The sequence below is a fragment of the Hyposmocoma kahamanoa genome, unplaced genomic scaffold, assembly GCF_003589595.1.
Source record: "Hyposmocoma kahamanoa isolate Upper Pololo Valley unplaced genomic scaffold, ASM358959v1 86, whole genome shotgun sequence".
Classification (NCBI taxonomy): Eukaryota; Metazoa; Arthropoda; class Insecta; order Lepidoptera; family Cosmopterigidae; genus Hyposmocoma; species Hyposmocoma kahamanoa.
Genome location: NW_020654289.1, coordinates 5,509,911 through 5,526,326, shown reverse-complemented (window position 1 = coordinate 5,526,326; position 16,416 = coordinate 5,509,911). Strand labels below are relative to the sequence as shown.

The window sequence follows — 16,416 nt, the reverse complement described above, 5'->3', positions numbered from 1 at the left end:
GGAGTAATTTGTGATTATCTATGTGGGAGCATGGCACCCGCGATACGGGGTTTCCCTAGTGTGGGGCTAGTTTCTGAATGTCTATGTAATCTATCTAATTAATTTTCAACGAATTTCGGTTCTGTATTTAATCGTTAACATTTCGACTGTAATTACATTGTTAATGAAAACTAAATCATTTTAAGTATTTGTTGTTGTCCTTTTCCGTAGCAGAAAAATAGTTAGGAAAATAAGTATGTATTTTGAAACAGGCTATCGAAATTAGTAATAAAAATCGCATGTCATTCGATAGTTAAGGTGCGCCATGAAGATAACGGAGCCTGTTTGCCGCTAGCCAGTTGTTTGTTATTTGCCTACATGTTCGCTGTAAGCGAGTTTTGAGCATTGCCATTCTCAGCTGTTATCGACCTGACTTGTTTGCATTGTTATTAGCAATTTATTGCAGATTAAAACATTAAACAGCGAGTTTAATTCACGATTTTAAAAGAATAACAATGACCACACAAATTTTGCTTCTGAAGTACTTCGGTATTATTCGGAAACAAGATGTCTAATAAAACGCAGTGTCGTAGAGTTTTATATTGATACCCATATTTTGATGTACTGGATATTGGTTCTCACATATAGGTAGATACTATAGACCATAGTGTTAAACATTTGTTAAATATTTATTATAGAATTTATAGCCATTGTTGTAAATGTAAAAGTCTGATTTCTGAACGTTCCACCGATATTAAACAAAAATTTTAAAAAAAGTGTGTGATTGTGACATTAAAAACTTGAATTCTGCGCGCGTATAATACTGTATTTTTGTAAGAAGAAAAGACAATAAATAGTATTGAAGTGTTATAAAAGTGCAGTTTTATTAACATTCTAATATCAGAAGTGGTCAAAGACAACCCAAAATCGTTTGAAAATAGGTCGAAAACGATCTAGACGCCGAAGAAGTGGTTCATCTACCGAGTCTCGTCATAGGAGTCATAAGGGATCCAATCGTTCGCGGAACAGGCAGTCCACAAGAGAGTTGACTAAAACCGCGGACTTAGACGAAGCGGCCATGAAACACATGAGAACATCAAGGATTTCTGTGACCGGACGGGATAATAGTGAACAGGTGACACCGGTAATCATCGACGGAAGTGTACCAAGCAGTACACCGAAAATACCTACAGAGAGTGGCGTAACTGCACCAGTACTACAGGTGCTAGGCGAGTCCAGCACATCAGGTCAGAGTGTGTTATTTAACCTAAGTGATTTTTCATAAATAACACAGTCAATTATAAGGCCTAACTTACAGCCAATGTTGAATACGAATGTAAATATGATACCGGAGTTTGATCCGTCAGTAAAAAAATCACAATATTGACTTGTGGTTAATAAAAGTTAACCAATGTGCTACGATATATAAAATAGTTTCTAAAAGTGGACCCTGCCGCCCGTCAGTGGGCGCTGAAGAGTCTTAGGTCGGGGCCTCGGAAGTAATTGGGGGTAGAGATGGGTTTTTGTTATGTTTGGAATTGAATTAGCCTAAGGGTTCTCTTTCACATTTCACACACAAAATCTATTAATTAAAATACATGATATAAAAAATAAATGTTTATAATGGTGTAGGCACACAAAGTGTTTTAAAAATATACTTTGCTTTACTAAATATAAATAATATGCCATAATTGTAAACATTTATCCACGTTTTTGGAGAAATATTGAGGAAAAATGGATATTTATCCTGAGTATTTATCCCAATGATATTTATTCATGACCCATCTATAATTGGCCACCTATCGTTGACGCTGTCCGCGAGTGCTACCGCATTTGAAAAATAAACCTGAATGATTTATACCATACTACATTTTTTTCCTTATGACTTTTTGTGTTAAGTTAATACAAAAAATATGTGTTTTCAACTATTTTCGGTGATGGGCGTTGAAATTTTTTTATCTTGCCTCAGTGCGAGGTGAGCCAAAAAGTTTGGGAACCTATGCTATAGATAGTGCTCGGGTGTGGAAGATGAAGAAGATTTCAAATTTTTTGTTTCATTTATGATGCCATTATATCCTCGAAATACGAGATATTTCGTATTTGTCATTAACAATATATATTAACAAGGAGTTTTTTTTTATGATACCAAGTGGCAAGACGAACAAATCGTGCGCTTGGTGTTGTGGTGAAGCGACTCACCTGTCCATAGCAGTTGCAGAGCCACCTGGAGATTTAAATCGCAAATATCTAAGGGACACTCCCAATGCGCCCGTAACCCTGAGACATAAGTTGACAAGTCCATGTGCCTGTAATTTCACTAGCACCCTTCCCTCCAAGAGCGGAATGAAGTAATGCTCACATTACTGCTTGGCGGCAGAAATAGGTAAGGTGGCAGTACTACCTTGGACCAACTACTACTAAATCTTATAATAAGTTAGCTGGAACTGGCATAAAAAATATTAACTCTGTAATTGTTATAATTATATATTCCACAGGATATATCACGGAGAGCGTGCGATGGAATTACACAATTAAATTCTGTCTTCCCCTTTCTATCACTGGGAGACTTTGTTTTTATTATAATATCAACTGACGGGACAAACAAGTCGGGCGCCTGATGGTAAGCTACACTACTGTCCATAACAGTTGCAGTGCCACTCAGAGCTTTAATTTGCAAAGATCTGAGGTGCCCTGCCACTGCGGCCGACACTCTGAGAATTACAGGCACAAGTCCCATGTGCCTGCAATTTCACCTGCACCCTTACCCTTCAAAACTAGACGTAGGCTTGGGCTCCACCCCTATGTTGTGGATATTCCAAAGATTACACTTCCACGTTTATAAGGCAAACGCCTATGAATTGGAATTCCCTGACTGCAGACTTATTCCCTGAATGCTATAACTTCGGCCTTTTCAAGGCGAGAGTGAATAGGCATTATTCAGGAGTGCATGCTCCATGGTCGACGTCATCGTCACTTTCCACCAGGTGAGATGGAGGGCAAAGACGCATTTATAATACATATTTTATAAAAAAAATCCAACATTCTTGTAAAAAGACTTGTACAAGCAAAAAAAAACACACAGCTCACAAAACGGAGCTCTTAACGATATCAAGAAAAATAAGTCAAATGAATTCCGCATTTGCAGGAAATTCAGCCTTCACTGGAGCAGAAATTATATTTTTTACATCGTGGACTCTTGCTCAACGCGACGGCCGTGAAACAGTTTGGTTCAGGCTTAAACGCGTTTGCGCATAACAGAGCAATGATAAATTTTGGCTTTTGAATAAACATATTTAAGGTAGGACGATCTAGTAAGATATGTTGCAAGGGCATTGAAGAAACTCGACCTGTTCAAATAAACACGAGTAATTAAAGGAGAATTATCAAAAATTACATGATTAGTGTTATGAATATGAAGTACTCCTAGTTGTAACCATGGTTGTAGGTATAACACTCATGGTATGGTATAATGGGCTGGTGTCCGCAACACGACATCCAGGCGCCTATTTTGGGTTTGGTGGGTGCAGGGTTCTACTCGTGCCACCCAAGCTCCTCCAAGAATCTCAGAGGGCTCCTGAGTTTGCTGAAGACTTTGGGGAGTTCATAACACCCATACGAATAACCTTTGGTTGTACCTTCGGTTACCGGTACTTAATTGACACAATTTTGTTCAATATACTGTTTAAAGGAGAATAATAATAACATGTCATACAATGTTTCTGTGCTACATAAGTTAGTATGTAAGAAGCTATAAATAAACAAACAAATAAATAAATAAAGGAGATGGGTAAAATACCTTGGGCTTGGAACCGGCCATTTCAAAGCCACTTTCAATCAATAGATAGCATCATTACGATCAAAAAATGTTATGGGCACTAATACGTAAGTTTCGAAATATCTTCAATATGTATTTTTAAATGTTCATTTTTAATACACGAACTTCTGTAGAGCTAGCACGACAGGGAGCGACTTGCGCGAGATCGACATAAAGCGCGAGATACTGTAGTGCTAGCACGATAGGGCGCGACTAGCGCGAGAGCGACATAAAACGCGAGATACTGCTATTCTCCCATAGAAAATAGCAATATCTCCTGCTTCTATGTCGCTCTCGCGCAAGTTGCACCTTGACGTGCTGGCCCTTCAGCCCGGAATTTTGTGTGTCGAGTATACTTACCATGACTGGCCCAATAGTAGCTTAACTTCTAAGAAGTTCTATAAGTTGTAGAATAATTATATAATGAAATGAAATCGGTTCACAAAAATCGAAGTAATCGTGTAACATACACACTTGAAAAAAAAACAGAGTCGAATTTAGAACCTTCTCCTTTTTTCTGTTAAAAAAAGCGCAATAATAGGACAGGGCTAGCTACAGTCTCCGCTTGCAAAAACTTTTTGGAACTAGGAAATCACCTTTGCTAATAGTAACTTATAATTTTGACATAAAACTTTATTTATACAGTTCTATTCCTTCATTCACGTTACATTTTTTTGTAGATTGTAAGTTGCGTCTAGCGCTAGTCGTGTAAAGTCCCTAAAACGTATTAGATTAGCGTGATGAACTAGCCCTGGCCTTGACGTTTGAGTGCTACAGTCACAGATACAATTATACAAAAAATACGCCATTTAGATCCGGAAAATATAGTTTCATTAAAACCGTACAAGATCAATATTCACATAAAAGAGATAAAGCTATATCGGTGGCCCCACAGAATACACGTGATTATCTATAAATTTATTACGTATGTGCACATTTATTTGGTGGTAAGATAATTTAGACAGTTAAGGTGCATTGTTTATTTCTTAGGTATTATGAAATCTGTATTTATCTAAGTGTTCATATGGTTTACAAATTTAATGTGATTTTTTTGTGTTGTACATGTAATGTTGTGCACTGTACTTAGGTCTGCGGGAAGAATAAATAATAGAAATAAGCATAACCTTTTGTTTGTGTTTTCACCTTTTGTTAAATGAAAATTGTGTGTGTCCTGTACAATAAATAACATTTTATGATACCAAGTGACGGGATGACCAAGTCATACGCCTGGTGGTAAGGGACACGCCTGTCCATACGGGTTGTACTACCGCTCACAGTTTTAAATCGCAAAGATCTGAAGGGTACTGCGCCCGTATGTGTCATGGTACATAAGTGGTAAAGTCCCAGGGGCATGTAATTTCATTAGCACCCTTCAAAACTAACATCAGAAATAGGTATGTTGGCAGTACATCCCTGGACGAAATCTGTCACTGGAAACTAAATCTTTCGCTCTTCTACTACAAAATAAATAAATTAACAGTGGTTGTACCAGCTGTCCTTATTAAATTGTATTAAGAGCTAGTGGCCGTCTAATTAGGGAATGTTGTCCAAGTAACAATAACAAATATAAAATCGCAATTCACATTATTACCAATAAAAATGCAGTGTCAAGATATTTTTTATACATATAATTAATAAGGAAGGATAACCCATTTTCACTACCGTATTTTTCGCACTATTTTTTTTATAAACGCTTATCATAACAAGTATCACGAAGGTAATATCCGGCGCGCATATGAATTTCCAAGCAACTGTTAATAAACACATTCTCATTTTAATTTAATATGCTTTGTCTGGCTTCATTTCATGTTGTACAAGTAACAACATTTGCGAAAGTTTGCGAAATTGACGTCATTATATTACATAAAGCCACTAGATGAAATCATGCAAAACGAAAGTTATATACATTAAATATGTAATTGTTTCTGTTAGGCATAATGTATGTAATTGAAACTAAAATGAACTGTAATTAAGTATTATTGTTTCACCACCATGATAATAAAATAAATAAAAAATATAAATAATAAAAAATTTAATAATTGATATTAAATTTTTTTTTGTGAAATTACTGCACTAGTTACAATTATTAAACAAAGCTCGAACACTTAGAAAAAATTCACTTCGATCCGGTTGGATTTGAACCAACGTCTCTCAGCAAATCGTACCAGACGCTATGTCAACTAAGCCACGGAACGCACCAACGGACCCTACGAATTTTTCCATGTGTTTGTTACATATCTCTGCTTTTGGTTTTTCACGACTTTTTCTGTGAGAAATCTATGAAAGGTTTTCTTCAAATATGAATGAATCTTTGAAATGACAGGAAGATACTGGGGGTCGACTCTTGTTCTCTTTCCGAAACAATAACTGTCAAATAAGTAATGCTCGACCAAATTAACTCTTAATTTGCGGAAGTCGCGGATCCGAGACGGACCTATTTCCGGTTCTTATGGACGGACAATTAACTTCCGCAAGTGAAGAGTCATGCGTCCTTATAACAGTGTGCCCGTCCCGCGCCCGCGCTCGGTGTGTTGTCGTCCATATAAATACACGGAATTAGACCCGCCGCGCGCCGTGGTCACAAACCGAGCCGCGCCTGACCTGCGCCCGACCTGCACCTGACTCGCGCCAGACCCGCACCCGCTGTCTGTGTGTTTCACGCTTAATTGTTTCGGGCGGACGTCAGACGGAGAACGAGAGTCCAGGGCCAGATTTAGCTAACTATATTTTTCCTAAGTTTTTATCATATACATACTAGGCTATCAGAAACAGAGAATACCATTATCTTTTAATTTCAGATGCAGGGGAGTCATAATTTTGAAGATTATGTTTGTGTATCTGTGTCTGATTGTGGCCTCGTAACTCTCAAACTGCTGGATCGTAAAGCGTTTTTTTTTGTTTGAAGGCTAATTAAATCGGGGTGGTTTATTAGCCATGTTTGATGAACATCTGTTCAGCTGTTCACAGATCATCGGCTCTATTTGTAGTCCTTTTAGGGATCTCAGTAATAAAATTAGTTCAAAAGTAGAAGAGCTCCTTGTGAAAGAGTTCGTCCAGGGAAGTACTGCCACCTTACCTATCTCTGTCGCCAAACAGTAATGTGAGCATTACTACGTTCCGGTTTTGAAGGGTGCTGGTGAAATTACAGGAACGACAGACTTGAAATTTGATATTCTAAGAAAATTCGATACACATTACAAAATATGGTAATATTAATCTGATGCTGCAATCAGACAGCTAGCAGACTACCTAGCTACTCACAATAGAACAACCGTGTTTCAACTCATGGAATTAGTCTAGACGAACAGTCAACTCACAGTTTAATTTAATTAGTTATTCAAAGCAGAAATCTCAAGGAAAAATCATTTAAAAAAATCACTACCTTTTCTCAAATGCACCCATTGCCACACCATCACTAACTACTGTCAGACTGAATAGAGTACGGTACGTAATCAGTTTGTTCCCCTCAATTGTTATGGCAGTATGACTTCCTTCATTTCCCATAAGAAGTATCAGACGTCCATAACCGGGCTGGATACTGTTAGCGGCCCGCCGCGCATGCGTAATGCGTATTATTGTAATTTGCATCATAGTATCTGACACCGATACGGTTTACCTATTCGTGTATGTATTGTTGGTAAGGTTTATGAATTGGCTGGCTGGACAGAAGGAATTTCTTACTATTTAATATTGCTACCTGTAAAATTGTATTACTTCATTAAATTTACATATACTAAAAATTATATTATAATACTTTACATATTAATTACACAGGAAGAATAATTATAATATAAGCTATATATTATAGATGTATATTATAATATAAACTATATTTACACTGACAGATCATATTAAGTTCCTAAGCAACTCATTCCAAACAAGCAGTTTTGTTTTTATTCGACTTGTATATAGTATTTGTTTATTTATAGTAATTTTAAGTGATTTTAGTTTAATTTTTTTTATTTTAATGTCGATTCGCCAAGTGGTTTTAAGAATAAACTTTTGCATTATTTAAATGTTGCTTAGGCTGTTTTAGGCCTCCCACTTAGGCTTATTAACTTAGAATTACTGTTAAAGGATTTAAGATAGGATTTAGTAGCTGTAAATGTCGTGTATGCCTATAATTGGCGAGCATTGATACTAACTACTATTAGTAATGTGTTGTGATGTGAATTGTTGTATATGTTTTGCTGTTGGTGTACCTTTTTATAAGAATAAATAAAATAAAAATGTCAGTTATCAGAGCTCCTTTATTAGCGAAGAACTAATTCTAACTGGTCAATGGGTACTGAATTTGATAGTAATGTGAAAGTCAAAGAGGTATGTCAGGAGGGTAGCAAGTGGATGTCTATAGTCGCTGCCTACCCCAGAGGGAGCCACTCATACTCACGTACTTATAATTAAATTCAGTTAACTTTTATCCTAGATTGATTAAAGCGCAAACATTATCCCAGTATTGTAAAAAGTAAACATGCATACGAATAACAATATACTTATGTAAAAGTATTATTGGAGGTGTAATGTAAATAAAATCTATTTCTAAAATAGACTTAAACAGATTCCAGTTTGATTATATTTCCAACTGAACAGAGCACACTCAGTACGGAACATTGTTACAAAAAGTTTTGGGAATTGTTAATTTGCTCATTCATCTAAAAATAAAGAGCATACACATGGAGAGATGAGTCATGCTTAGATATTTTGGTCATTACAAGTGATATTCAATTATAGAATGATTATTTTATAAAACCGTCTATTACAATATTCCAGCAAGCTGTAGTAATCCACCCTGCTGACGAACTACAGGCACATGAGATTTGAATTTTGTTTTAGGATGACAGGTGTATTGGCAGTGTTCCTCAAACTTTGTGATTTAAACTTTTGAGTGGCACTGCAACTGTTATAGACATGTTGCTTACCATCAGGTGTATGTTCATCACACCACTTGATGTAATAAAAAACAACATATCACGCGTATATACATTATGTTGAAGGATACATGAGTCATGTAGACACATTAGGTTCTTGATCATTTAAAAATGAGATTATTATTTAGAGTAGATGACTCAGTTCAAAGATAAAGGGCTTTTTGAGTTCCTCATTTCCTTTCACACATTTACTTGTACACATCAACACATGTTACAGAGACAAAACAAAAAATTAACAGTTGTAGTATTATAGAATATAGTATTGCATGTGCATTTAAACGTGTATTAATTTACTGTTTTTTCGCATTTATGTAAAAAACATATAATCAAAGTCATTGACTTTGCACACAAAATAATCAAATAGGTAACTGTCCTTTTTCTACACATTGCATGCGCAAAAGATGGAAAGAGACCCATTACGTCGGTTTCAAGAAGCTTATATGTATAAACTTCTTGGTCATTTTCAATTGCTCGAACCACAAGTGATTGAAATATTTAGAACAAAAACTATAGAGTCACTTTGTTTAAATCCTATTTTTAAAATGATATTTTTATTAAACGTTAACAATAACTAACAAAATGTTGTTGTGCTCGTTTTATGGCTTGGGATTACCCATCAGAAGTCAGAAAATACATTTGCCTGAAAAAACGTTAGCTCGAATTTTCATAATGTCAAATGTATTTTTTTAAGAACATTACAAAACAAAAACTAATTTTGTCTTTGTGAAAAAGCATCAAAATTACTCGAAAGCGTAACGGTTTTATTGTAAATCGGTTTTCGGAATTACGGATATTTGAGTTTACGTTTAGTTGGAATATCGTACATTTCTTATAGTACACGCTTATTTTCACATTAGTAGTAATATTTGTATGTATGTATCTGCCCAACTCTTTATTATAATACCTTTAAGTGAATTTGTACAAAATTCGACAATAATATATATAAAAATTAATTAATATTTACGAGAAAGGCTACTCCAGTACTCTTGTGTTCAAGTAATTTTCAGTCGAAGCTCAATATGATACATTTTGTTGTTTCCAGTAGAAGCTGAATATGGTGTTTTTGGGCCCTTAAATTGTTGCAAGCAAAATTAGGCAGTACTGCAATGACGTTACAATTTAAATTAAATGTTTTAGTTTTTTATATTTCGTTACATGTCACTACGTTTGTATAGGTTAACTTCGGACGTTTTTTCGTGGTTTTTGTATGAGACCCGATGTCCATTTGTTGGTTGGTCTATGATCAAAGTAATTTCTTTTTAAAACTATGGTGTAATTATGTCAGCATTGTTGTCCTGAAATTGAATATATATAGTGCAGTGTATAGCGAATGTTGTGTATGTCTGTAATTGTCATATATATCAGTCCTAACCTTATGTCTTATTTTTGTTGATTGTCAAATACATACGATGTTGATGTGCCTAACTGTACGATATCATCGTGCCTAATATGATAATAAATAAATAAAGTCATAGAATTAATGAAATCCATATCACAATGTGTAATATATTGGTAAAGGCTATTTAAACAATTGTAGTCATATAATATCATTCTTATTCATTAGTTGGAAATATATTTTAAATATTTTCCAGTTACGGAATAAAAAATAAAAAATAGTAATATTTCTATAACAATACCTCATCCAAGAGTGTATATATATATATATATATATATATATATAACATGCTGAAAAGTTAAACAGAATGGGAGACATAGTGTGCCAACGGTAAATTTGAATATGCATTAAAAACCTACATTATATTATTATTGAATAATAAATAACTATACATATAGTATATTTTACATGTACATTTGCGTATATAAATATATACGCAACACCACATAACAATTCATAGATAAGAGGTAAAAATCTAAGTTATGTTTATAACATTTTATTAGTTTAGGTTTAATGTTGTAATTTCGGGAAAGTCACACGACATGGTCTTGATATTTCATATAGGTAGTTCCGGCCAAACAAAAATATATTATGTATTTTTACATTTATATACTTGTAATATGGCAAAATATACATTGAGTAATTGTTTATTATGTGATAAATTTTTGCTTTTCATTATATTGCAAAAACAAGCACTTCTCATTAGGTGTCAGTTATTTGCTCGAGAATAACTTTTACCCATATACCTAAATAAATTAATACTTACCAATAACTTACCGTGTAAAAAAATATTTACGCAATCCAGTTATGAAAATTTACATGAATATAGACACTAATACCAAGTAGTGGTTAGGCACTTACCATTTAGAAGTTTTGGTTTTACATCTGGAACAGCACCGTTTTTGTCTCCATTATTCTGTAACAAAGATTTATCCTTTTTATATCTTTAATCAATACCTTTTTATATGTATACTGAAAAGATTTTCTGTCTCAATTAAGTTTCAAAACATTATGAATCAGTAAGCAGTAAACAAACCATTTATTGTTATTACTCTTTAACAATTTGCAATAGGTTAAGTATTGTCTCTTTAATATTGTAATCATATTATCTTGAACATGTTGGATTGCGACGCATAGGTCCTGGGTTCGATTCCTAGGCCGGGAGAAATATTTGTATGCCTACAATTGTTTCTCTCCTGAAATTGGGTGTAATTTGTGGTTGTCTATCTGTGTCTATGACACCCACAATATAGGGTTTTTCTAGTGCAGGGCTATGACTGTGTGCATTATCATTATTATCACAGTTGCATAATCCACAAAGGTACTAAATAACAAACCCCTTAAAGCTGTTATGTCAAAAAGATATATGTGAATAAATAAACTTAAGTACATGCACATACACATATAGCCTCTTAATGCTCCATGTATTTCAAAATGCATGTTATATGTGAAGTGATTCAGACCCAGAAAATGTTTTTTCTATGATAATATAAACAATGAATATACAATTCTACTGAAAATACTGTATTCAAATTTTAGCACAATATATTCTAAATGATCATAGGGTATCTAAAAAAATATATTTTTCTTTTAAAACTTGAAGCATACTTGGTTGGGCGTGTAGCATGTAACTATATTTAGTACATTTTAATGTACATTGGGCATTTAGCACCTTTTCCATTGTAGATTACTGGGTCTTAGGACGATTTTCTTTTTATAAAATATAAGTGCGCATTTGACCTCCATCTCACCTGATGGAAAGTGACGACGAAGTCGACGATGGAGCATGCACACCTAAATAATGCCTATTCACTCTCGATTTGAAAAGGTTCAAGTTATAACGTACAGGGAACAAGTCTGCAGGCAGAAAATTCCACTCCATAGCCGTTCGCCATATAAATGTGGAAGCACAACGCTTCGTGCGAATCTTTGGAATATCCACAACATAGGGGTGGAACCCAAGCCTACGCCTAGTCCCCCGGTGATGGAAAGGGAAAGGCGGAATTAAATCGTGTAATTCAATCGCACACTCTCCGTGATATATCCTATAAAATACCGATAAGCAGGCAACTTTACGGCGATGTTCAAGGTTCTGCAGCTTCGCCTCCACTAATTCCGAGTCACCTATAAGCCTCTTGACACGGTTGTCAATTGAATCCAAAGTGGCCAGTTGATATATATGCCAAGCTTCTATGCTGCATTTTTGGCCATGGATTCAATGTATCTGCCGAAGTTCAAATTGGCTGGTAGCTGGAGACAGTCGGCTATCGGTATGGATATACCACGAAAAGTCGGAGTCAGCTCAAAGGGACTCCGTTTTGTGGAGAATAGCCACGCCTGCGTTTTGGTAGCGTTCAATTTGACCAGATTGACATCGCCCCAATCGGAGACTGCCTTGAGCGTCAAAACCAAACGGCTAACCATGAACTGTCGACAAGACTGTATTTCCTCTCCACTGACCCTCGCATTGATCAAGTACCTATCTACAACTGTGCTGTCATCAGCGTACGCAAAGGTACCTGGAATTAACATAGCATTGATACGCACTAGAAAGAGAGTTGCAGACAGTACGGAACCCTGAGGAACTCCGGCATCAATCGCCATATGTTCGGAAGAGTGGCCTTCTCAGACCACTCGAATCGAACGTTCGCTCAAGAAATCCGAGATCCAATTGCAAAGGTCAGTGGGAAGCCCATAAGAGGGAAGCTTACTTATTAGGCTATTAAGTAAGCCTGTCAAAAGCTTTACAAATATCCAAAGACACTGCAAGTGCTTCGCCTTGCTTTTCTATAGCCTCCCTCCATATGTGACAGGCATACACAAGAAGATCCCCAGTAGATCGCCCTCGTCGGAATCCGTACTGGCGATCACTGAGGAGATCGTTGTCTTCAAGGTATGACAGGAGATGGTTGTTGAGTACACGTTATAGTCTTGCAGAGTATGGAAGTGATTGAGATAGGTCTATAATTCACAGGGTCAGCTCTGCTTCCCTTTTTTGGCACAGGTTGCACGTTTGCTAGCTTCCACGACCTGGGAACTATACCAGTCTCAAGTGAGAGGCGGTACAGGCGTGTGAGAACAGGAGACAACTCAGGCGCACCGTTACGCAGGACTATTGCTGGAATTCCAACTGGCCCGCTAGCTTTATCACGTCTAGATTCCGCAGAGTTTCAAGTACCTCTTTTTGACATCTCCTGCCTGCTGGATAAGAGGCAAGCTTGACCCCTATGCGGCGCACAAGGTCGAATTTGGCCCTACGTAACACGATTTTGCACTTCTTGGCGGCCTTATTAAAAGCTTTCTTCAAATTCCGAGTACTCGGAGCTTTGTGTAGTCGAGCAGATGCTCGACTACGCAAAGTACGAGTACTTGGGCAGATGCCCAAGCTTGGTACGCGGACTGTTTAAGTGCTTCAGCACAACTACAATCAGCGTTACACCATGGATGAGTTTTTTTTAAATATTTTCCTACCATCCCCCCGATGGGTATTATTCGGGGTCCTTGAATATATGTGTTTTCTTTGTATGTTTCTTTGTTTTTTTTTATTATAGTTCTTCTTTCTCTATTCACTATGTGTTATATATTTATTTGCATGTATATGGTTTTTATTACCTAACTAGCATTATATTTATGTAAAAATAAAAATTGTCAGCATTATTTTTTTTTTACCCATTTACGAGCTTGGGATCCATTGGGCTTGGGGTCCATCAGAGTATGGTATGTAATACTCCATACCCAAACGCAAGATCTCGACTATAGCATCAGCACAGCTCGACGAATCTCCTGAAGTAAAGCACGCCTGACACGGATATGACGCAACGAAATGGCGCATTTCGTCCCAATCTGCTAACTTGTATGGACACACCCGTCTCATACCACTAGGGCCCTAGGGGTCTACTCTCGATCTGCGTCAGACGTCCGTCCGAAACAATTACTGCTAAATAAGCAATACTTGACCAAATGAAAAGACTCGTGATGCGAATGAAGAATATTACTTATTTGATAGTAATTGTTTCGGACGGATTTCGGACGGAGATCGAGAGTAGACCCCCTGATCGGGTGGGGAGTATACGGATACAGTTTTCACCAGGCAATAGTCGGAAGTACCCAGTGGGGCCTCCACAACCACAGAGTAGCGGTCTGGATCAGTTGTTAACAGAAGGCCTAAGCAATTAGCCGTATGAGATTTAACATCTGGGATCCTGGTGGCGCCACTGACAAGCTGGGAAAGGCTTAGCGTTAACGCAAGTTTTTGCGTCTCTCTCCCAGCGTGATCGGTCATCTGGTATGGGAACAACCATTCCTGATGGCGAGCATTAAAGTCTCCCGGAATGACTAGTTGCGCCGCTGGGTACCTATGCTGAATCTCATCAGACTACCCACTTAGATATTGGAAAAGCTTGGTTGTCTCCTGATAGCCACTGTGCGATCGGTAAACACAGCAGTATACTGTTTGTGTAACTCCTGTGTCTACCAGAAGCCACAAAACAGAAAAACTCGGTGCCTCAAGGTTCTTGAGACGCTTGACACAGATGTCATCGCGAACGTACACAGACTCCGGCACGAGGTATGAACCTGTGCTCCAGAGTATACCCGGGGTAGTTGAGGTACTCTGCGTCAGTCGGACATCTGATCTGCGTCTCGGTGAGAAACAGCAGCTGCGGTTTGTCGGTTTCAAGGTGGTAGTGGACCGAATCGAGATTTGAGTGCAGACCTTGGATATTAGTGAGGTGCACTTTTAGTGGGAGGACGTGCAACCGCTGTGTAAACTTTTTTCCTTTTCTGTGACTTTCCATGTTTTGAGAAGTGAATAGGCAGGAGGAAGGCAGTTGAACGAGGCATTGCGTCGTGTTCAACCAAGCAGCAAGCTCACACTGCCACACGAGGTTACAATCGGTTTGGAGACCGCGGGGACGCCCGAGCTCCCCCGGAGGTGGCCACCTGGTCCTCCCCTCCGGTCGCCAATCGGCGAGGTGGAGCATTCCGGGATTTTTCGTTGGGTGGCGGGGCAGCCTTTCACGGGTGGCTTTCCCGCTACATGGGCCCCCAACTTCCCACTGTCGGCCAGCGGTGCACCGTGCTTTGGATCCCGCTAGCCTCCAGAACCGAGTGCGCAGTGTGGCAGTACAAGCAGCTATAGTCTATTCCAATAGAATTGAGAGTGGACGTAAACAAACAATTCTATTGGAATACACTATAGTGTATCACAATAGAATTTAGAGTGGACATAAATCCAGAATATGATAAAAATATATAAATCAAATAAGATAAAAATCCAGAAGTGATTTCTCCAGAATTTTAACCCAACTGGTTTGTTTACGTCCACTCTCAATTCTATTGGAATACACTATACAACTCGTCGTCAGACGCAATGCAACTGTTCAGACCCGACCTCCTAATGGCAACTCCCGAACACGAGTCGGAACACGGTGGAAACCATTTGGCGACTCGACTGCGTCGGGAGGGTGGTGACTAGTCACGGCCGAAGCCTACCACCAGCAGTTGTTGCTCTTTAGCACCACTCAGGGGTCACTTGTAGGGTCTCGAGGGCCAACCTACGGAAGCGAGCAACATCAACCCCCAAAAAAACAGGATATAAAATACTGATGGTAGGTGCATAAACATAGTTATAGCCAAGAACAACACGCTCGGCCTGAGGAAAATTCAAAAAGGAGTGACAGTATTAGGAGACAAACCAAGGTAATTGACGTGCCTTTAAAGGTAGATCAGGTAAAATGGAGATGGACTGTTAAGTAGTTGCCAATTGGTACCCACATGACAGAAAAGTAATAGAGGGTGTCAGCATCAAAGATGGGGCGCAGGAGCAGGCCCATGTTGGAGAAGAGTAGCTCTTGATAGAGCACAATGGAAAGATCTGGAGGTCTATACCAATAGGCACACTGAGTTACGAGATATAATGTAAAAATTTAAAATGTAACATAAAACAGTAAACGAAAAGAGTATTTGTAACTCAGGTTTAAAGGTTTAATAAATAAAATAAATAAGAACCACACAACAATCTAATCTGTTTAACAAAAGAAATAGTCAAATTGGAATCTTACAGTGTTTACTATACTTATTACAATCCATTTTGAACAAAATGTAAACATACAAATCGCTGACCCGATCATAGACAGTTTAGTGATGGCCAATTGTAATGGCAAATACAAATCAATTAATTAATTGAATGAATTGATTTGATGAATTGAGTCATACTAGCAGTTTTCATTACATAACCTATGTAAGAATATTTAAAATTTCCAAAATCTTAATTTTAAATCCTCCTTCAAATCTGTACA

General features: G+C 37.5%; 1 protein-coding gene across 1 annotated transcript in view; it reads right to left on the bottom strand.

The window, feature by feature from the left end:
- Positions 1-16,416, bottom strand: part of LOC113234880 (myotubularin-related protein 10-B) — a 61,357-nt gene that overhangs the window by 44,116 nt on the left and 825 nt on the right. The window contains exon 2 of the mRNA XM_026470402.1: positions 10,979-11,033. Within this exon, the coding sequence (XP_026326187.1) occupies positions 10,979-11,033 (55 nt within the window). The remainder of the gene's footprint in view (positions 1-10,978; positions 11,034-16,416) is intronic.